At 40.0% G+C, this 22,384-nt stretch overlaps 1 protein-coding gene across 1 annotated transcript; it reads right to left on the reverse strand.

Annotated features, from left to right (window-relative positions):
* Nucleotides 1-61: 61 nt before the first annotated feature.
* On the reverse strand, nucleotides 62-22,362 carry ap1g1 (adaptor related protein complex 1 subunit gamma 1). Its single transcript, XM_070960050.1, has 23 exons — nucleotides 22,258-22,362; nucleotides 15,283-15,486; nucleotides 15,052-15,176; nucleotides 14,669-14,810; nucleotides 14,395-14,491; nucleotides 11,865-11,941; nucleotides 9,940-10,035; nucleotides 9,621-9,701; nucleotides 9,433-9,531; nucleotides 9,295-9,350; nucleotides 9,065-9,178; nucleotides 8,816-8,956; nucleotides 8,406-8,460; nucleotides 8,149-8,271; nucleotides 7,945-8,034; nucleotides 7,683-7,807; nucleotides 7,452-7,556; nucleotides 7,162-7,303; nucleotides 6,744-6,870; nucleotides 6,457-6,561; nucleotides 6,110-6,270; nucleotides 4,927-5,025; nucleotides 62-4,792 (listed from the first exon to the last, which is right to left on the reverse strand). Exons 2-23 carry the CDS (start codon nucleotides 15,481-15,483, stop codon nucleotides 4,691-4,693), a joined length of 2,463 nt encoding a protein of 820 aa, XP_070816151.1. The 5' UTR covers nucleotides 15,484-15,486; nucleotides 22,258-22,362; the 3' UTR covers nucleotides 62-4,690.
* Nucleotides 22,363-22,384: the final 22 nt, after the last annotated feature.

Raw genomic sequence — 22,384 nt, forward strand, 5'->3', positions numbered from 1 at the left:
TCCCCAAACCAAGAAAACAAAATACCATAGTTCAACTAGATTTTTATTTGACTTTTTATTTGCTTGATCATTTTCTCCAACCCAAAGACAAGAATACACAGCATAAATTGAAAATATCCCATTTAATAGTTTACAACTTCTCATCTTTAATCATCATTTCATACTTTCAGTCTGACATTCACACTCACCTTGAAGCCATGGAACTGGGATTCAGTTCAACATGTCAAACATGACTGGAAAAGTGATCCTCATGCCTCCGCCCTCCCCCAACAAATCAGTAACCACATTGTTTTACAGTCAGGACAGGCCTGGGGGTTACAAACAGATTTTGTTTTCAAAATACAATGAATGCTTTTTTTTTTTTTTCTTTTTGATTCAACAGGGAAAGTGAACATGGTGGCAATTCAGATGCTTTTCCAAGCCCTTTACACACTGAATTTACCCAAACAAACAAAATAAACAAAAATCAATTAACCAATTTATCCAGATGACGGATGTGCACTTTCATTACCCTCTTAAAAACATTAACAGTATTGTGAGCACTATCTGAGCAACTTCCTATTGTACATGTTAGTACTGACCCATGAAGGTGGTGTGACAGATTTTATAATTTGAACTTTTCTTGCATTTCAAAAAGAGTCTCAGGTCAAGAGTAGAAATGACATTATTTACATTGGTTTTCACATGCAGCTCAGAAGCTGAAAGTTGAAATTGCAGCCAAAACTCATGTCCTATCTAGATAAAAGACATGTCACACACTATCACGCAGTCTCAAGCATTATTATTTTCTCTCTCTGTCTCGCTCTCGCACACGCACACACACACACACATCACTTCAAACGCTGATCATACCGCTGATGGGTATTTGTTTCCGTTTCTTTTCTTCCTTTTAAGTTACAGTGGCCAAAGCACTTATGTTGGATTCATTTCCATTTGTACATTTAAAACTGCATGAATTATGGTATTATTGATAGAACTGATCAGATGTGATTAACAAGGGTACATACTGGTTGAAGAAGACAATACAAACAACACCAACAAAAACATTCAGGAATAGATGTATGAAACTTCCTTTCCCATCCCGTCAGCCTTCCATTTAGCACAGCTCCCCCCTGTGGCTATTAGCTTGTAGCTCAGGCTTGTCCCAGGTTAGTGTTGGGGCCGTTAAAGAAGCACTACATATGGACAAACTAAACAGTTCTAACAGGGACAAAAAAAAAAAATCAGTCCATTGCCTTTCTCCTTCATATCCTTCCATGTAACACAACGTTTTAAATAGTGAGGGCTCAGGTTCATTTGTCATGATGTTACATCCCCACCTTTCATGTTTGAGACTACAGTGAGGCTGAAAGGTGTGCCATGCAGAGGCAAATAACATCAGCGATGAGCAAAAGTAAAGACAGGAAGCTAAAAGAAAGCCTTGTACTGTTCGGACCAAAGGAAGGGCACTGCTGCTCCAACATGCATATCTGGAATGGCTTCACATAGTGACACTTCTCTCAGCTCTTGTCCTGATAGAAATCTATTCCAATTTAAACCTACAGGCCACAATGAGAGAAAAACGAGTCGTGGTCTTGCTTGGTTGAAACATGATGCTTTTAGGAACATGCTGCAAGGCAGACAAAAAGGTAACCAAGCAACCATGAGAGCGAACACGCTAAGACCAAAGGGCATCATTTCGCAAACCAATTTTTAGGTTCAACAGACTTTAATAGATGTGAACTGTCAAGAGTGCAGACCACTCAACCACACACAAGGCCAGAAGGAAGAGTTACATCTTGGCAAGAAACCTGCTCCTCTTCAAAGGAGAGTGTGGACACACGAGGCGTTTGAGGGGCAGGGGAGCAGATGAGGCAAGGTGCCACTTCTGCTGCTGTGCAGCACTGTGCTTAGGTTTCTCAGTAGTACAGTCCATCACTCAGACAACACCTCTTAAGACTGATTCAACCCTTATTTCAACACCCAAAGGAGCCCCAACGAGTAATCTACTGACTCACCAACAACCCTTATAAAAGAAGTTAAGATGACACATCTGATCATGAAGTATGAAGAATAGTAAATCAAATGCAGTTCAATTGCATCCTTTTAAGATTCTTTTTTTTGTACATATATGCATACAATTATACTTCCTAGCTAATCTTCATGTGGGTTTTTATTTAATTTGATCAGCTTTTGTTTGTTTTACAACTATATACAATGTACAGGCAGCAGATCATATATCTTTTACAATGAATGAGTGATACAGGGAAGTCTTTATAGACTGATGTTGACTAGATCTATTTAGACAATATACATCGTGAATAATTGGAATTTTTAGAAAATGGTATCTAAAAAAAGGATGAAAGATAGTACAAGAGACAAAATTGTAAAAGCCCTCAATATGTACAGAAATAGCCAATATAGCATTTGTCAACAACAGAAAAAAAAAGTGAAACTGAAATAATTTTCTCCATATACACATATCATAGCTCAAAAATATTTCCAAAGCTAATAGTTTCTCTGATTTGGTCACAGAAGTTAGAAGAAAGTGAAGCATAGTGAGAAGAAGTATACAGCCTGATTGAACATCTGAGGATCTCAACACAGCATTGCAGGGCTGCGAGGCTTGTTAAGTAATGAGATGTACAAACTACCATTAGTTTCTCTCATGTAGATGCTCCCCTTGATTGCAATTCATGACTAAACAAAGCTGTCAATCTACTGCAACTGAAAGTTAACAAAAAGAGAGAACACTGTGAGGTATTAAGGTTACTGTCCCCGACAGCATGGTCAGAATTCAGATTTGGAGAAGACGAGAGCCAAGAAATTATATAGTCACCAAAGAACAACCCGTCCCAGTACCTCACCATGTGACCCAAATTCACACTTCAACATTGACTGACTGGGGAAAATCGTAATGATATTTAACTTTAGTGGAACATTTAGACTTTTTAAAAACACGTGAAACCTTGATGCCAGCTTATGAAAAGTTTACATCTATTAGCTGCCATAATCTGAGATTTGCTTTTGTTTTTAGGACTGGTTATTAATGACATCCAACAGGCATATATTCATGGAAGTCTGTAGGGAAAGAAACGTCATGAAGCTGTAACTGATGCTTTCTGTCAAAACTGTGACAAAAAGATGCTGTGGACATCCAGGTAGGCCAGTATTAGTGGGTGACTCATTGTTAACTCATTATGACATATAGACGTTAAAAAGAAAGACTTAACTGAAGAGATAAACCAATTCAAATCCATCCAGACCATTCCCCTAAATTGAAAACACGGTCAGCACACAAACAGACTTACAAACGAAGCTCATACAGAACCCAATAGTTCAGGGGCTTTTATCTAGCTAAGTCAGAAAGGCACATCACTTTGATATCAGGCATAAATAATTGAGTCAAATTACTGCAGAAATAAAACATACTTTCACAAAAATAGTGCCAATAAGATGAGCGTCCTCATCAAAGAAGACAGCCATGAAAAAGAAGACTTGACGGGAAAAAAAGCATTCAGTGCATGTAACTACATTCATAACAAGCTTCATTTACATGTATGTGCATGGTGACTAAGATCGACAAATCTGAAATGTATCGCAATTGCAAGCTGGACTGTGAGGACACAGATGCAGAAAAAGTTTAAACGCAGATCTCCAACACAAACAATCAGCTTATCCCAGATAAATTTCAGGCCTGGATTATATCCATCCTAATGAATGAACCTCCACAAACTATGCAAAGCAAGAAACAGTTGAATTTATTATACAGATCTAAAACTTAAGATACAGATGAGATGATTTTAGGAGAGCTGTGTGGAAAAGTCTGAGCACATTCTCTGAAATTAGCAACAATGACCAAACTGGGAATCTTGCATTTGTTTATGCGCTTATTATTGTGACAAAACACATGTAGACTACTTCCTATAGAAACATAGGATTATGAGGCCTACAACTGGAAAAATCCCCTCCGAGCTCGAGTCAAGGCGTGATTGTAATCCTAACAATGCTCAAACATGCTTTAAGCAAATTAATGTAATTCAAAATGAATACAACTTTCTGACAAGTTATATCACTCATGGTATGGAAAGCCAAAAGGGTTATCCAGGAAGTTTAAGACCTCACTAAATAGACTTTTACAAGCTTTTTTCTGCTGCCATCATGGACTGAAAGTTCACGTATATATATGAAAAAAATGAATGCAATGCACAGCTAATCATAAATGTCAATGGGGCAAAATGTTTCAACTGCACTTTAGCTGAATTATAAATTAAAATAAAACTATGGTTACTGCAGTGCTCATAGTGGACAACACTTTTCCTCTACAGTGAGTTGAGAGGTTAAATGTACCACAGTGAATGGTGTGCATATGTGCTTTCATGGGTGGTAACGGTGCTGGGCGGAGGGCTTATGTGGTAAATAGTACTACTGCGCAAAGAGATCATGGAAATCAATTAAGAAAGGAAAGAGAAAGTTCATTGATTGATATGTTTTCCCAATTATTCTGGTGATGTCAATAGTCAATAGGGTCTTCGTAACATTGGTATTTTTCTCCTGTGTTAGATGCTCTGCTGCTTCCCATGCAACTCGAGGGCAGCGGACTGCAGTGACGTCACAGGAGGATCCGTTGGAAGAAAGGAGGGAGGTGAAAGGAAAATCATTTTCATAGTTCCCTTGGTGAGGGGCTTTCAAGAGCAACAGAAGCAGCTCATCACTGCCAGGACTGAGGGGGGAAGTTATTAACCTCAGCCAGGTCTTGCACAGGCGAGCCTTTGAGGGTGTACGTCAGCTTGATCCTCATTCGTAGCTGTTGCTGAAATTTTGTGAGGATGTTCATGTTTAGAAAAGAGTGAATTCTTGAAAAATCATTTAAGACTGCACAGGTCTTCAATGCGTGCTTCAAAGGACAAAAGAAAAACAAACACGAATTGTGAAGGACAAACTCACCTTCTGTGGGTTGAGGACTCTAATGACCTGTGTGACAGTTCCCTGGTTGAGCGCTGGGACAACATTACTGCTAGGGGAGAGGAGCTGCAGCTGGAATGTCTGACGAACAGATAGGGGACACTATGTTAGATGAAAATTTAATGATACCCATGGAGAAATGGGGTCATTACAGCAGCATAAAACCGGATGCATTCACATTGATCGGGTGCTGACCGCAACTGATGGATCTTCGGTTCAAATGACTCAAGTGCTTTTTAAAATCATCAGTCAGACAATGTGACTGTGAAATAGGTGATGCAGGAAGCTAAACTTCGCTCAGTGTTTTTTGCTGCCTGACCCATCATGCCTGTCCTGTCTTCACAATGCACATCTATGGCTGATCTTTCTTTCTAGGCAAACACAGACTCGCATGGCGTCTTAGGAAATATTGGAAATAATGAAGTCGAGCAGCATCTTTGGGCTGCCTTGTAAATACTGGAGGCCTATAATGATTTTAATAATGTTTAAGAAAGAGTTTCAATGCTTTCTTAAAAACATGCTTACAGAGTATTTTTTTATGTTTCATGATTTCCTGTCAACACAATTTGATCTACATTTCAAACTAAATAAATAAATTTGCCTTGCCTTGCCTAAAGCAACAGACCACAGTGGCACTTCACCAATGTTACTCTCTTGAGGCTGAGCAGTAGATTGACTATCGTTTTTAAAATCTGTAACTACTGGTGTAGAGAGAAAGCAGTAATTGTGGCGTATAGAGTACTTGAGTCTAACGTTGAGAGTAATGTGGCTAACAAACATGACCAAATGATTTCAATCAGTATTGGTCTAAAAAGTCTGTTAAAGCACTCTAAAATACAACATAAGTAACAGAGCTAGTTAACACCACCGTAGACAGCACAGCAAAGACATTGTTACTCTATTAATGATTAATGCCCACTAGTAATGATTGGCTTACAAGTTAGCCAGTTTTCCGGTTACAGACCCCAAATTTACATTCATGCAGGCTCTGCACACCTGATGCACACGTTATTGACATTGTACGTTATCAAATCTGCATTGGAAGACTGTAGGACCTTCTCATTGTAAAACTATGCAGGAAACCCATCAGTAAAAAACACCATTACACATTAGAATATACTGCAATTTAGACATGCAATATCAGAGTAGGATTGTGTCTACTTACCTTTGGTACTGCAGCCTGAAAAACAAAGTCTGTCATATCTGCCTCTGTTGAGTTGGAAGCATGGATGGTGATGACTGCAATGTTTGGATTGGGATTAGCTCTCTCAAATGTGAAGTCTATTTTCAGACCGTTCTTGTTGTATGCCGTCATAGGAGGAATAGCTGTATGGGGATTTCAGAGGAGCAGACCATTAAAAGATTTAGAGATATGAAAAGTAACAGTTCACTGGATATGTCATGGCAATCCAAGCAAAGAAAAACACAAATAGCCAAGTGGTTTAATTCACAAGGACAATACCACAAACTGCTGTATATCTGGGAGTGGGTGGGGGGGCAACAGACTCTCACCTGCAGCTGCAATGTCATTGAACAGGGGCTGTGAGGAGAGGCCATCCAGGAGGAAAGAGGGTTGGGAAGTGGGTACAGAGGGAGCAGGAGCAGGGGCTGGGCCGCCTGGAAAGAGGGGACAACAACACACCGGGGTTTTTATAGAAAAACCAGAGGATGTTACTACTGAACAGGAGCAGGCACAGGCTGGACACATCACTTCACACTGGTGGCAGCAACACAGATCTATACCAGGATCTTGCTTTGCTCGAAAAGGGGTAATGAGTGCTTTAAGTAGAGCATCGTACCACTTAACGAGAGGTCACCCAGAAGGTCAAGCAGCTCTCCTCCAGCTGAGGCAGGCTTGGTGGGCATCGTGGTCTGGATTACTGGCACCACATCATTACCACCCAGCAGGTCTAATAAATCATTAGCCTGGGGGACAAGGAAAACACGCAAACATGAAAAATATTTTCAGCACTTATGTGTACACCAAGTGACAATAATACCATAAAGGTTTAAGGAAATTCATTTATCGTTGACTTAAACTCACCAATTTAAAGAAACTCTACTATCCAGAACATGTTAAAAAAGTCAGCTTTATTTTAGCACAAAATTATTTCACTTCGGTGTGGAAAAAGTATTCTCTTAACTGTCTACATGCTCAATTTAAGATGTGCACGTTCTTTAATTTCTTTATCATGAACTAATTAAAACTGCCCTCACCTGGCTGGCTGGCTGGGTGACAGCTGGTGGATGTTTTGGTTCCACGACAGAGGGCTCAGTTTCCCCATTTGTCTGCACGATCTCTGTGGGGCCATTAGTCGCGCTTTTCTCCATTATGGGCATTCGCTCGAGGAGAGCTGGCCTATAGTCAGGGACCAAACAAAGAACAAGAAGGGAGACAAAAGATGGACCAAATTCATCAACTGGAGGATTTTCTTTTTCTTCCAACTGGTACAATGCAGTTGTGATGATGCGATTGTTATTTCTGGTAGACTGTAATGCAGTTTCACCTCATGTGGTCGTATTTCTTGAAAAGTGCATTGTACTCCACAGCTCTCTGCTGAAGCTCCACATCGATGCTACTGCCATATATCGAAACCACCTTCTTGATTCGGCTGAAATTTTTTTTGTAAATGTTGAAGTTCAGCAAAGGGCACAATTAGCACTGGTTATAACTAATGCACTGTATCACATTCGCACCCAAATGTTTGCTCAGTATAGTGTAAAAGGCCAATACTCACTTGACACTGCTGAAGCGAGTAGACAGTTTCATGATGGCAGTCAGGGAATAACCCCGGGTTACAGGTGTGGACAGGTTGGACACCAGAAGGCCTTCCAGCACATCCAGAACTTCATCCTCAGTCACCTAATTTCAAAAGGATGAGAAGAAATGCTGATAGCCTAATGTTTCTCTAAGGTGTACGGTTTGTGCATAGTGCGGTCTTCAGTTTGTGTTTCCATGTATGTGTGAGTAATGTTCGGCTCGAGTTCGTCCAGGTGTACCTGGATGGGCTCCTCCTCTTCACACTGTCCAGACACCAGTAGGTCCCCGTACTCTCCTATGCACCAGGATGCCACCTGCACTAGAGGTTGCTAGAGAACACAGAAGCTAGTTTGAAATACAAACTGTGCATTGCATAATCACTGTATGCTTCTAAGACAGAGATTCCCAAATCGAATCATGGCCCAAACCAGAACTGTTCTGACCTGTGAGATGTCATCCAGCAGTGCTTTGTAAAGTCTCTGTACTGTGTAGGCATGCATCTCCACACTGTTGGTGATGAGCTGGATGAGGTTGGGAACAGAATCGTCTCGCACATAGCTCCCTGCCTGTAAGCATGAGCAGAGATAACAAGGACAAAAGCACAGGATTCTTAGAAAAAACAATTTATGTGCAGGTCTGCAGTAAAAGTAAAGGTGCGTTGGCTTAGGAGGTCATACGTGTATGAGAGTAATATACATACTGTTGTCAGGACTCTCATAATGGTGTCTATGTGCCATCTTTTGGAAGGGGCATACCTGGAACACAAAGAATACACTGATTAGTCTCAGGAAAGGACTGAAGAAAGTTATCTAAATTCTAAACAACCAGGAGAAAAATGCTGTCAGAAAATTAATGGAATCAACATGGTCTGTCAGACGATGGATCACTCATATTATCATCATACAGCATTTCAGCAATAGTCACAAACTGTCCACTGTGCTGCCACAAACTTTTAGCTTTTTGAGTATGATGTATTCTATATTCTATGAAGAGCTGAAAAAGTCCCTTACAAACAAGACTATCAAGGTCACACAGGACGTGTATCAAACAATTACAAAGCAGCTGAGCACAGCTGTGGTGTGTGGTGAAGGCTGTGTGTGAGTAGCATACTTCTCTGCAGCTAGAAAGACCCCCGATGCACAGTCTGCTTTGAATTCTGGGTCACAGGAGTCCAGGAAGTAGAGCAGCTCTTTCATCATGCCTCTTATGTTGTTGCCGTTCACCAGGGCGAAGCTCAGTTCCATCGCACGTCTACATGACAATGAAAAGCAGACAAAGGTCAGAAACAACTAGGCTAAATAGCAAGAGACGTAAAAATGCAGTTTAAGTAATGTGCGCACTTTAAGCAATGTGAATCACCTCTTGATCGACACGTCCAGGTCTTTTAAGCAATCCACAATGGTGCTCCGATGCCTCTGCACTGCATTGTGGTCTGTCTGTACCGTCTTTAGTAGAGATGTCAATGCCACATATCTGGAATGGAGAGTTTATTTCAAAAAATGCCATCAGGAATAAATCAATCTGTCATCAATCAACATTCTGGGCGACTCGATACATGTAGGGTCAAGTAATCTAATTTAAATAATTACCTTATGTTTTTGTCGTTGTTAAGCAGGAAGCGACCTAGTATGTTAATGGCCAAGACCTGTAAGATGAGGATAAAAGATTACGTTTCAGGAAAGAAAAAATGCTGATACCAAGTTTTCCTTTATATCAAATTAACTTACCCTAAGTCCACTTTCAGACTTGATATCCATTATTGTCAGCACAGTCTCATACAGAATTGCATTGCCTACATTTTTACTTGTCTCTGTGTTCGTTGCAACCTGGAAAGTACAAATATCATACATTTGTCAAAATAACACTCAGTCAAAGAAGCTTTCAGCTAAAAGCAATGATGACGTTTAATTCTAACCTGTGCAAGAATGTCATTCATTGCTTCACTGGAGTCATCGTCACTCTTGCCTAAAATTCGCAGTAGTCTCAATATCCGCACCTAAGGAAAAAAAAAATAAGTCCAGTCCTGACGGCTCACTTGACAAGTGTGATTTACTTTCTTGACCCCCAGATGTAAATCCTGGTTTCTCTGCCCCCCTCTTTGCCTACTGAAATTCATTTTGCATTTTGGTTCTTTTTCTACTGTCACAGCTCAGCCTGTTTTAGCTCGTTGTATAATGTATCTACATCAGGATTAGGACATTTTTAACACAAAAGCTTTATATATTAATATTTACCTGCAGGAAAGGATCACTTATGCCTGACACATCATGCTCAGGAGAGTATCCAGACATGATAAGGTTCTTCAGGATTCTCACCAACTGTGGAACCAGCTACAAAAAGACCAACAACAGAACAGAAAAGGAGAGGTATCACAATATTTTGTGTAGATCTCTCAACTTTTATACTTTTCCTCTTCAGCAATTTTATAACATTGTTCCTCATTGACTTTTAAGGTTGATAATTTCTCAGTGATAGTGGCAGGCAGCCAGCCAAACTCATACCAAGAGCGATGGGGTTAGGAATAGATTGTTTATTGAGGTAGAGCAATATGGTTTAAACTTGGGAGACTGAATAATCAAATGTTCGAGGTTGTGAAATTAAAACCTTGATCGTACAAAAATATTAGGTTAGAACATTTGGCTTTGAGAGAAAATCTTCATCCACACTTCTTTCACTTCTGAACACGTATGCTTAAAACTAGAGTTTCATTCAGTGCCAACAAAAAAAGGAAACTTCTTTTCAGAATTATTATTTTTCTAATCTACATGATTGTGACCTCTCTGTTAACTCTAAATCAGGTAATCAAAATGTAACCATTAAGGAACATACGCCAACATTTTGGGAAACAGTTTGTTGTCTTATCCAGCATTAAAAATTAAAGGTTGGGCTTTGTTTTCATCTCTTTGCACCCAGTACAGAGCATGTATTTAGCCTTAAGACTGGCAATAGATGAACTACAAGCCAAGTTCCTGGAAATTCTTAAATGTAATGGTGGCTAGCTTACCCTCAAGCAAGATCAGTCATGCAAATACAACAGGCTGTGAGTTGTTAGAAGGCCTCCTTTTTTCACTTTTGGTTTTATTCAGCCTGCTTCCAGTCTTTCTGTAACATCAGACTGATCCTGTTCCAGACCACTGGTCAGTTAAAATTGTTATAAATCATGTAGACAGTGGATATGATACAACAAACAAGCAACCCAAAATGCCAGAGTGGGATTTTAAAAAGAAAAACGAAATCTAAACCTTTGAACACCTCTGTCTTAACATGATATCCTAGCACCAAGTCCGCCGAACTCTTAACTCTTTTTCAATCCAGAAATCTACATCTCCTCAACTATACAGACCTAAGACAGTTACTGATAACAGATAAGCTACTCTCTACCCGTGACACAGATACAGCAGAAATCATCTGTTCCTGGTGACAACACCTGTGGCAATCATGTGAAAGCACGCCCACCCAACTGCTTCTAAATAGACCGTGATCAAATGAGTTGCATATTAGGCAGTAATGACACTAAAAACAATAGTGAGAAATGTATCTGACAAATGGACCAAAATTCTTTCAGTAAATATTCAAAACACTGACATAGTATGATCACTGTACAAGTTAAAGAAATTAAAATCAGAAATCAAAGCACAACATGACATTACTCAACACAAACTGGGTAACATCTGAGGTGACTGTGAGGAGTGATTACTATTTACAGCATGCACCAGCTATGAGATCAGAATGCACTCTTACCTTCTCATTCTAACACAATGCAGGAATTGTAACAAAGACAAATGACAGAAAAAATATGAGGTAGATGTTAGGGAGGGGAAACTGGAAATCATTCACTTTCAGAGAGCTTAAAATAATGTTTAGATCATGAGTATGAGGGGTGGTGCTTCTGGCACAGTTTTGTTACACCTAGAGGAGGAGAGGTACAGCAGCAGTTGAAATACAAGAGGAAAAGACAGCGGTAGGAGATTAAAGATTGAGACATACTTAGAATATAAAACAAAACCTGTCGCGCAATCCAAGCCTCAAGTTTAACACGTTTGTCTAGCTTAGCTATACCAAAAGGAAATGTGTACGCAAAAAGAAGAATGAAATGTGACGTGAGCTTAAGACAAATGCACAACTTTAATATCCTTTGGGTGAGAGAATCTGTTTGTACCTTTCTGAAGTGGGCCAGCATGTCAGGACTTCTTTCACACATCTCAGTGAGGAGGACAACAGATGTATGGAGAACACCTGGGAGAGTAGACAAAGTCAAGGTTATTTGTTTTGAATGAACTGTCTGGGCAGACCCAAAAACGCTTGGGACTAAGGCTGTGTTAGGTACTGCTGATACAATAAAAAAATGATTCAGGAGGGCCATTTCGAGTAATGGATCCATGAGTTTGAAGGCTTATCACAGCCAAAATACTGTTAAGAGGTTTTACAACTCTGAAAAGTTATCACAGCGACAATTATTGTATCCTCTGTATTAAGGCTGGGAGGTATACCAGTTCACACCGAGTAGCAGTGTATATTTTTGTTATGATAAGAATTTTTAATATACTGCTACACCAGTGTATGTGATTACACAATGTCCGGAAATGTGCGCCGTGCGACACTGTTTCAGACAGGACCATTTTCAATGTTGCGCTTCTAAACAGGCATGGTGCAGGGCGTGGTGAGGGTGAACTGTAGTGCTCTGGCGTTGCGTTACGTTACGGTGAAGATGGATGGGACAGACATTGAAAGTTCTGAAAATCGAAGCTGCAGAACTAGTAGAACATGATGACACAGAAGAACTTGTGCCAAAAAGAGGAGCCATGTCACCAGAGGCGGCAACACGAGCAATTTTCTCCACCACCTTAGCCGCAAGCATGTCTTGTAACAAAAAGGACGAAAATAGCGTATGTCCACTTTATTTCACCACTTCATGCAAATCACACAAGCCTGGTATCAAATGAAAGCAGAGAGTCTGATGATCACGAAGATGTCTGCCTCCTCACTGTGCGACGAAAACTCTGTGAGCTAGCAGCCAAACAGTAGCAGAAAAAAACTTTGCTAAGTCACACAGTATGTCTTACCTTTGCTGTTCTGGGGTCAAAAGTTATATTCCAGCTCAAAAAAACACTGCTAAGGTCTCCTCCTATGACTCTGCGTTAGTTTGAGATCAATCACAAAGGTCCTGGTTGTTTACATAAAGAGGAGGGGGTTTCTAGAGTGGAGGGAGCGCTCTTCATGCGATAACCTATCTCTGGGCTTACTTCCTTCTGGAGCATCATTGGTATTACTATGGTGAATTTGGGCGCTGCCCCTCCAATCTCTTGACTCTGACTGGTCAATAGAGGTGTCGATCATCAAAATAGACCAATGGGTTGCTGAGCTATTGACTGGTCTAAATGCGCAGTTAGTTTCACCGCTCTGTCTCATTTACTTATGAATGAGCAGAGCGCTAACAGAGGACTGCCGAGGTGTTATTTTACTGTTTTATTTGCATTTTGTCCTTTTATGAAAGATAAGAACATTAGCAGGCAGAAAAAAGGCTGAAAAAGTGTTTTCAACAGAGGAGTTTCTCCATATGCTTGGACAAGATAACGGTACCATGCCCAAATGAGTGCCGGGATATACATGAGTTAAAACATCTGTCTTCCAGATGACAGAAAAAACATACCGTCATATACCGTGAAACCGTTATAATTTTGAAAAATACCATGATATACATTTTTGTCATACCACCCAGCACTACTGTGTATCAATTTGATTGGTCAATATAGTATGTCACCAGCTGATGTTGTGTTGCAGCTTAAGTCCAACAACACAGAGCCAGGTTCCACTGTTCTGCCGGACAATGTTATTTTTGATGGAGCCCTATGACTTGGCAACCCTGTTGTACCAATGAGGTGGTGTCATACATATGATTAACCGCAGAGGACATCAGGTGACAGCATCATAAATCTGGAAGGTTATCACACAGGCTAGTCATTACCATGTGACCTGATCTGAATGTTGCAAGGTTGGAAACCCATCATATGAGTGACAGCAGTGGTGCTGAGCACTGAAGCCACACAACAGCCATAAATATGTCATATTTTATAATGCGTAAAATATGCACTTTTTAACTTTACATTTTCTACATAATTAGTTCTGATGTGAGACAACCTATTCACATCATTTAGTAGGTTGAGTGTGTGTATAAAAGTTAATGTCAATTATAGAAGACCAGCTTATGTGGTTCAGTTACTATATGCATAATTACACATTTCTGTGAATTTATTATTTTTACATTAGCAATTCTTGACAATACTCTGTGCATATTTGTCTATCTTATGTCACACCATCTTTGATTCATGGTGTGCACTGGAGACAGACTGATCTATAAAAAGCAAAAAAAAAATACTTTCACTTTCAAATCATCCAAACTGAACAATCACTACTGCAAAACAACACAATGTCAAAGGAGATCAAGTTATTTCAGGACTGTTACAAAAAATCTTTTTCTGTGACATGTCTCCCCTATGTGGGGGACACACAAACCCCAGAGTTTATGACAGACTCATTAATTCCACTCTCCTCTGCAAAGGACACCACAAAAAGGACATGAGCCACCCAGCTGTTCTGAGCAAAGCACTGTGAGTGAAAAGAAACAGGACAAAGTGTGAATAATTCCCCACGAGGCAGCAACTGCACCCTGATGAACCGTTTACACTCACCGTGGTTCTTCTCGCTCAGCAGGTTTTTTGTGGCTGGAAGGAACATTTCCATAAGTTCTGGAACCTTCCTGATGACATGAACTGCACACAATGCCGCCTGTCAACACAGAAGACAACCAATTAAAGAAAAGTCCAACCTTTAACAATATATGTCACTTTTGGCTGTTTCGTGTAACTGTTCAGCACATATGCTTACTCTTTCATTCATGAATAGGAAACCACATACTTTAGATCCTCCACATATTCAGATAAGAATAAGAACAATGAGGCTTACTTTTTTCCTCAAGTAGGAGTTGGATGTTTTGAGCAGCTTCTCTACCTCCCCAGCCAGGTCACGACACATTTCTGAGGAACCCATGCAGCCCAAAGTGCACAAGGCCAGGCCCTGGACGTATTGTGTGCTGTGATTCAAGTCACTGGGATGGGAGAAGAGAGCAAAATGAGCCACAGAAACACATATGCATACATATAAGAAACATTTTGCATGACAGTTCCAGGAGAAGTTAGATTTTGGTGTTCCAACTTGCTCATACTTTACAACATATGGTGAAGAATTTCATCTTTCATCAAGACCAAATTACTGTGCCTGTGCATAGCAAAAAAGCCACATCTTTAAAGCAAAATATGAAATATACTCACTTAGGACCTTCTACTTACTTCTTAATGCAATTCGTCATTAGAAGGTGGACGTCTTGCCTCTCATCCAACAGCAGCATAGCTCCCAAATAACCTATTCGTTTGTCAGTGAACTTCTGGGACGCAATCAGCTTCAGGCACTCCAGCTAGAAAACATGTCATCATGTCACAAGATATACACTTTGTAAAAATAATGTCACTACTGGAAATCCAAATAATTTCTTTGATTAATTTTCCCATCCCCAAGCATACCTGCCCAAAATGTGCCGGGTAGCCCAGCATGTGCATATAAAGTAGCTTTGCCACATTTCTGCAACGGTATGTATTGTCTTCCTCTCTGAAGGACGAGCGGATAGCAGCACACTCTTTCTGGATCATCTCACGCTCCTCTGCCTGGGTCCGTGCTGTCCGGATAGTCCGGATCAGCTCCCGCAGTCTGATCGGAGCTGGCATTCTCTGGAAAACATGAAGAAAAGAAACAGGTTGGTGCCCATTGCCTTAGGGTTGCCACTAGACAAGACTACGACAAAACGGAATATTTTATAATAAAGACAATATGAAGAAAAATAAAACTCTTCTCAGTGCCGCTTCTTTTGTCTCTTATAAACCTGAAATATGTCAGACTTGGTTCAAGAATATGGTAGTGGGTCAGTAAGATACAATTAATTTGCTAACCTGCCGCATTTAAATGTAAGGGTTACAGTTACAAAGTCATGGCAGTGCAAATAAACACACTTAAGCATGATGAATATTTGGCTTAAGAATGCAAATGGATGACTACTTCGTTAAGAGCTGCATTTTTTAAATAGTTTTACAAGTGCAGAGGGAAAGAAGAACGGCAGGTGAAATTCCATTCCCTTCTGCAAGCACACAAGCTTAAAGCCACAGGAAGAGGTTTAAATATTTATAAGTGCATGCTTAGTTGTGAGAATAAATTCTCTTGTTTTTACTTTAGGGACGTCAATTTTGGTTTATTTTGCTTTTGACAGCCCATCACCCATTTACTGTTCACAAACAGGTCAATTTTGAGCTGAGGAGCACACTGGACTGCATCTCCCAGTCAGCACTGATGAAGTGACAGGTAGCTGCAATGTAGCTTTTGTTTATGAGAGCTGTCCAGCAGTCAGTGGTCAGAGCTAGCTTGGCTTTTAGCTCAACTTTCTTTTCTCCCAAGTGTTTTCAAAGCATTTAGTCACTGTAGCTCTTGATGGCATAACTTACTCTGGTTCAAGGTACTGGACTATCTTGAATGCCCCGACCCATTACCACACTGACTGGCAGCATATCAGTCTCAATCTTTTGGCATACCAACTGGGTGATGGCCTCAGACCAGCACGCATCACACTTCCTCCACTCTTTTACCTCATAGGAGTTACACACCACACTTAGCCCCAGGCTAAACAAAGTCGTTACCAAGGGTGTATGTGTATGCGTGTGTATGTGTGTGTGTGTGTGTGTGTGTGTGTGTGTGTGTGTGTGTGTGTGTGTGTGTGTAAATTATCCTATAGACCGACATGTGTAACCTGTCAAAAGTAATCTCAGTGGTTATGATAAACGGTTGGCTTAGCTTACATGTACCAACAACACACAAAAAAATTACCATTTACAAGATAGATAGATGCAATAGTCAAGGCAACATGGGCAAGGTGATGGCATGGATCAAATCTGCCCTCTCATGATTCTGTTGTATTCTAAAGTAACATCTAGGGCAGCTAATAAACTAACTTCTCACACAATTTAGATCAGTAATGTCTTAAACAGAGCAGGGCAAGGTGTTTTCATCTAGAAAAAGGAAGCGTATGACATACGTAGCCCACCAAGTTTTAAGAAACTAAACCTACTATGAATATCCAAGGAAAAGTAAGAGACAGGATGTGCAACACATGGGGAACATTGAGACGGACCTTAAGAAATGTGTGGCCTATATAATGAAAACTGCACCAGATTTCAGGTTTTTTCATATGCAGCAACCATTAGTTTCTAAGAAAAGATTTTAGGAGTTTCAATCATGGGGGTTGCTTTCTTACTCAATGAAATATTCAACACAAAAATCTAAAATCCAAGTTTGGAAGTTATTACCTCTGAATGTAAATGTTGACATGCAGGAAACCAGGTGTTCGACACACATTTTTCTACACGATCTAACGTCTTAATTTCAATTCAAAGCAAACTGGTTAATGATGACCTCTCGACAGAGAATTCTGTCCCCCATTTCATGAATCCTTTTATCTGGCTGCATGTGGTACATAATTAAACTGCTACAGCAACAGAAGCAATGGTAATTACTTGTTGAGCAAATCCAGTTTGGCAGACAGTAACATAAAAGGCATTTGGACAGAGCAGAGACCCTTAAAAATCTTATGATGTGATAAACTAGTGGATGGCATGACTCCAATACACAACTCTTCTCACAAACAATATAATTCTTCTAAATATGATAAGTATTGATAAGTATTTTAGGAACACAAGTCTATAAAGACATTCACTGACTGGCTTACAAAGATGGTTAGAAGTCACAGTTTGCCTATGGTTTTATCCTCCAAGTCAGGTAGAGGATCTCAGTGACGACATATGACATCATACAACAAATAGATTATGCTTTTTGTTCCCAATATAATTACTCAACTACAGAAAAGGTGTTGTGAATTGAGATGTAGGCTGCCTTAATGATGTATTTTCTTATAATCATTTTGTGGTTGAGTAAGTAATTCCTCTGGGTGGACTGCTGTCATGCTAAGCAAGCATCTGCGTATACAATATTGATATGATTTTTTCAGTGCAGTGTAACGTGTAATGCAGTGGAAGACCAAAGACAACTTCGTGTTGTGGCTCTGTGATGCGATTATACATAAAACTGTGTCGTAAACATCTGTCTTATTTAGTAGTGTTGCCTCAATTCTCACAAGAGCATAGCCTAAAGACTTATGGAAATCTTATGCCATGAGTTGGCTAATTGCCAGAGGGCCTTGCACGGATAATCAACTCTACCTCCTGTTCCCACATGACACTGACTCCAGCAATTGCCTTAGCATTTATAGATTAAGGTGACAGTGAAGAATGAGCTTTAAATTAACCCAATATCAATTTTAAAGTTGTCTTAGAGATACTTGGTTTCTCCCTGACTCTTCTTTTTTAAACCTGTAGACTGTGGCGGTTGCAGTATTTTTATCTGAATGGCCACAGTGGAACATCACTCTACCTTTTTTTATCATTAACTATAGCTGATGAGATCAAATGAAACTCATTGAAACTATGCCAGTCTACTGAGGGATATAAGGATCCTCACACAAAGGGAATGAGGGACTCCTTTGTTGCAAACAGTGGTGATTTGTAGAGAATCTAGGAATTCACTGCGATCAAAAGAGGAATGAGGGGGGTGTTCATCAAGGCCACATTTTAATAAAACCAGAGACCTACTGTCTGTCTTAACACCATTTAAATTACCTGAGCTGAATGGACCTAGTGTTGAGCTCCATGAATCATGACTACCTGCCTCTTGCTGTGCTTATAATCGAATGTGTACACATTAAAGAAGTTAAATCCAGCTTCTGCTGAGAGCAGATTAAATTACAGTTCCTCATTCTAGCAGTTGCGGTACAACGCCACATTCTTCTACAATCAAAACACAGACACACACACACATATTTATTATTGTCCATGGCTGCCTTTACCTTTTAGTGCTGTTACTATTTCTGGCAAGTGAAACAGTCTGTAGTTTCAAAAGCAAAAGTTAAAAGGAGGGGTTGAGCACATCATAGATGGATTACCACAGGATGGGGGAGCCTCAAGCTTATTCAATAGTTGGGCAGCAACAGGCTAGGGTTCACTCACCAAGGTCAGCTTTACTCAACCTTACTACAAAGACAAACAGGGAACTGTTCTGCTGTGTACACATATTACAGATTAAGATGGTGATTACAGAGACAAGGCACTACAGCCTATACAGATTTTGCCGGACAGAACGGCTCAGTGTACTTGGGAATACCTGGTCCAAGTGTGACAATGTCACTGCTGCAGGGCCGTGCCCTGCGCCAAAATGTTGAAGGCAAAAAACACAAAAACCCCACACAAAAATACGAAGTGAAAGAGAGGAAAGAGCAGAGCTCATCTCAGGTGTACCATGGCACAACAAAACAACCGCTTTGCATGCATCTCATTTTTAGCAATGTATCTCAGACTGATTATCCCTAAGACCTCTGAATATCTTCAAAATATCAACAACCTGGCCAACAGTATGAGTCATTTATTGAGATTGGGCATTACCATTAACACATCTTTCCTAACTGGGCGTACTTTGCACATACTTAGAAAGGTTCATAACAAGCTTGTCCTCTCATGAGATTTGGTGAGCCAGCCTAGATTATCTTTCAAAGCCTGACAACCAGCAACAAGCAAAAACCATGCCACACCTCCCTTTTACCACAGGGAACAGTCAATTTGTTAGGTCAAAGACATTATATTTGAAACATTAGGCGATAAAACAGTTGAACACCATGAGACACAGAAGTAATATCCAATATTATGTCCTTGAACAGTTAAACTCGACAAAAAGATCATTAGACAGTGGCAAAATGAAGAACATCAGAGACACCACTGGGGAGATTTTCCCTTGTCAACTTGCCAGGCTGTTGGACCTGCACTTTGCCTCGTTATTCTCTCTCTGCGGTCAGCTATGCACTCACATGTTATCAATGAAATACTATCAAAACAGATCAATCTATTATTATTATCAACTTCAAGTAATTAGTTGTGCATATGATAAATGATTGATAATTCTACAAAAAATACACAAGGATGAGCAAATATGCATGAGTAAATGTTAAGTAAAATGAATACATGTTTTACATTCATCCCCTGCTTCCTATTAGCACAGTCAAATTTTGGGTCCCGCATTTCAATAAAGAATATGAAATGTATTTGATAGCTGAAATTTTTTGTAATTTTTTTGGGGTAGCCCACCCAAACAGAGTTGATCCCACCTTTATGGCTGTTTAAGATCCCTAGATTTTTCCTATTTTCTTTTCAAACATCTGAGGGGAGCACAGTATGACTAATTAAAAAGTCAACCAGACTGTTACACTGATGTGCAAGGGTTAGTTGGCTTGTGAATGCAACACTGTTTGCAGCACCCCACCAAGGTCCACTAACCACATATAAATTCTTAATCTGTCAAAGACATTGTTGAATACATGTTAAATTACTTCAAGTATATTGCAAAACCTGGTGGTAAAGCCATTACTGAGCTTAATTCGAACTATTTGGCAATCACATGATTTAACAGTGACAGTAGTGGCTCTGCACTTGCTCAACAGATCTCAAACCAACTAAAAACGGCAGCATTATGGAGGTCCAATGAAGAAGTAGTTGCGTGCAAACAAGGGTTCATGTCCTTCACCCCAAGCCAACTTCGTCCTTTCTCTACTTCAAAGCATTAATTGTTGCTTCTTGCTACTTGTTGCTTTTACGTTCAGTTCACCTACACATACAGTGATTTATTTGGCTTTGTTAGGCTGCAAACTAGCCAGTGGGAAAAGCTCACACAGCAACCAACACTAATGCTGGAAAACAAGTACTAATGCTACCTCCTCTTGTAATTTCTCCATCACTGACTTTGGGTGACTGTTGTTACTGTCATTAAAAAAATCTGTCAGACTAAAATCAGCTACTGAGCAAGCAAAATGTGTAACCCAAACAGTGGCAATGCTCACTATACACTGTGGGAGAATGATTGGTAGACAGAGTGGAAAATAATATAATATTGTGTGATCAATAACTGCTAACCTTACTGTAAATGAATGCTCTAGTTAATGCTCCTGGTCAAATAAGTAGTATACCATAAGTTAGTCAGCGCATCACTAGTGTCAGCAGAGGTCAAGGTTAAGTGATTTTCACTATGGCAATAGCCGTCTTGTTTAAAGCAAAAGGTCATATAGTCCATTATGTTATCACACTGAGTGATATATCTAAAAAACAAATTTGGATTCTGTCAAATCCTGGATATCACTCTACTAAAATTAACTGTGACTATCTGACAACTGTATGTCTTAAAAGAGTAATTATTACGGAGGAGCTCGCTGATATATTGGAATGACACTACTTGAATGTTTTACAACTATTAAAAAAAGATGTGACAAAGATGCACAGGAATCACCTATACTGCACATCATACTCATTGCCCACTTCCGACTTACAGCTAACTTCCTTAACGTCAACACTAAAATTGTTTTATGAAAACGGGTCTTCATCAGATGTAGCACACGTCATATACGTATATTCAAAATGTCTTCATATTATCGTCGTACTTAAGACGTTGTTAGCACAAAGTAGCGAACTTATGAAAGTAGAGTCCACGTTCTTAACACTGAGCTAGCTATCGTTAGCTTCCTGTATAGCCGAATGCAACGCTGACGTATTGCTGAAATATTGACAATTTGGCAAAGATTAGGAAAGTCTGACACCATACTAAGCTTTGAGGCCAAACGTGATATGCTTGATATCACTTAGGTAACGCAAATTACACCTAGCAAAAGTCAGCTAACAACAAGCTAACACTAGTACACACTAATATTTTCAGTGAAAGGGCAAGATATTAGATTGACATTACAGCAGCAGCTTCACCTTGGGTGACATTATTTCTGTAAATGAACGATTACATCAGCAGCATTAGACAGTATTGGTGGACTGAAACAAGAGGCCATTATAGGTTGGGCATGACACCTGAATCTGGTCGCCGATTGATCAGGACATGATGTAGTTTAGGCCTTCTCGAAGCATTTCGATCATCAAGCTAGCCAGACCTCTGTGGCGTTAGCTAGCTACCTGACCACTCGTTAGTTACTCTAATACCTAGTCCGAATACAATCTAAACTAAAAGGCAAATGTGAATTGTGTTTGCTAGCGAGAAATATATAGCATGGAAAATAGCATTACGTGTTGTCACGTTGATTGCAACTTAGTGGACAAGCACACAAGATAAATGGCTATTGAGCTTCATATCCCTAGCCCAGCAGGTAGTTAGCAAAGGCTACTGCTATAAAGCTATGCTATCCATGCTAGCTAACTTAGCTGCTGACAGGCACAACCCCGGTGCACTGAGGGCTGCGACTTCCTATGCAGCGCCACAGTAAGAGTTGTCAACGTAGATACAAACAAACCACTGATGATTAGTCACGCGTTAAGCCATTTTCATATATTTCTGCCGACGTATTGTCCTTAGAATATACTTACTAGCCGTAATGATGCCAGAAAATGACTGGAATCGTCTCTATTAGCAATGGAGGGAGGAACACACTAGACATGCAAAATGGTGGCTACTCCAGCCTCAGCACATCTACCGCAGGCGGAGGGTTACACT

Source organism: Chaetodon trifascialis, chromosome 1 (genome assembly GCF_039877785.1).
Source record: "Chaetodon trifascialis isolate fChaTrf1 chromosome 1, fChaTrf1.hap1, whole genome shotgun sequence".
NCBI lineage: Eukaryota > Metazoa > Chordata > Actinopteri > Chaetodontiformes > Chaetodontidae > Chaetodon > Chaetodon trifascialis.

Excerpts from the sequence above, each read along its gene's own strand:
- ap1g1 (XM_070960050.1), bottom strand. The coding sequence starts at position 15,483 with ATGCCAGCTCCGATCAGACTGCGGGAGCTGATCCGGACTATCCGGACA. Across the intron at positions 8,035-8,148 it reads TGCTGGATGACATCTCACAG|CAACCTCTAGTGCAGGTGGC; the intron begins GTCAGAACAGTT and ends TGTGTTCTCTAG. Across the intron at positions 6,271-6,456 it reads CAATGACATTGCAGCTGCAG|CTATTCCTCCTATGACGGCA; the intron begins GTGAGAGTCTGT and ends ATCCCCATACAG.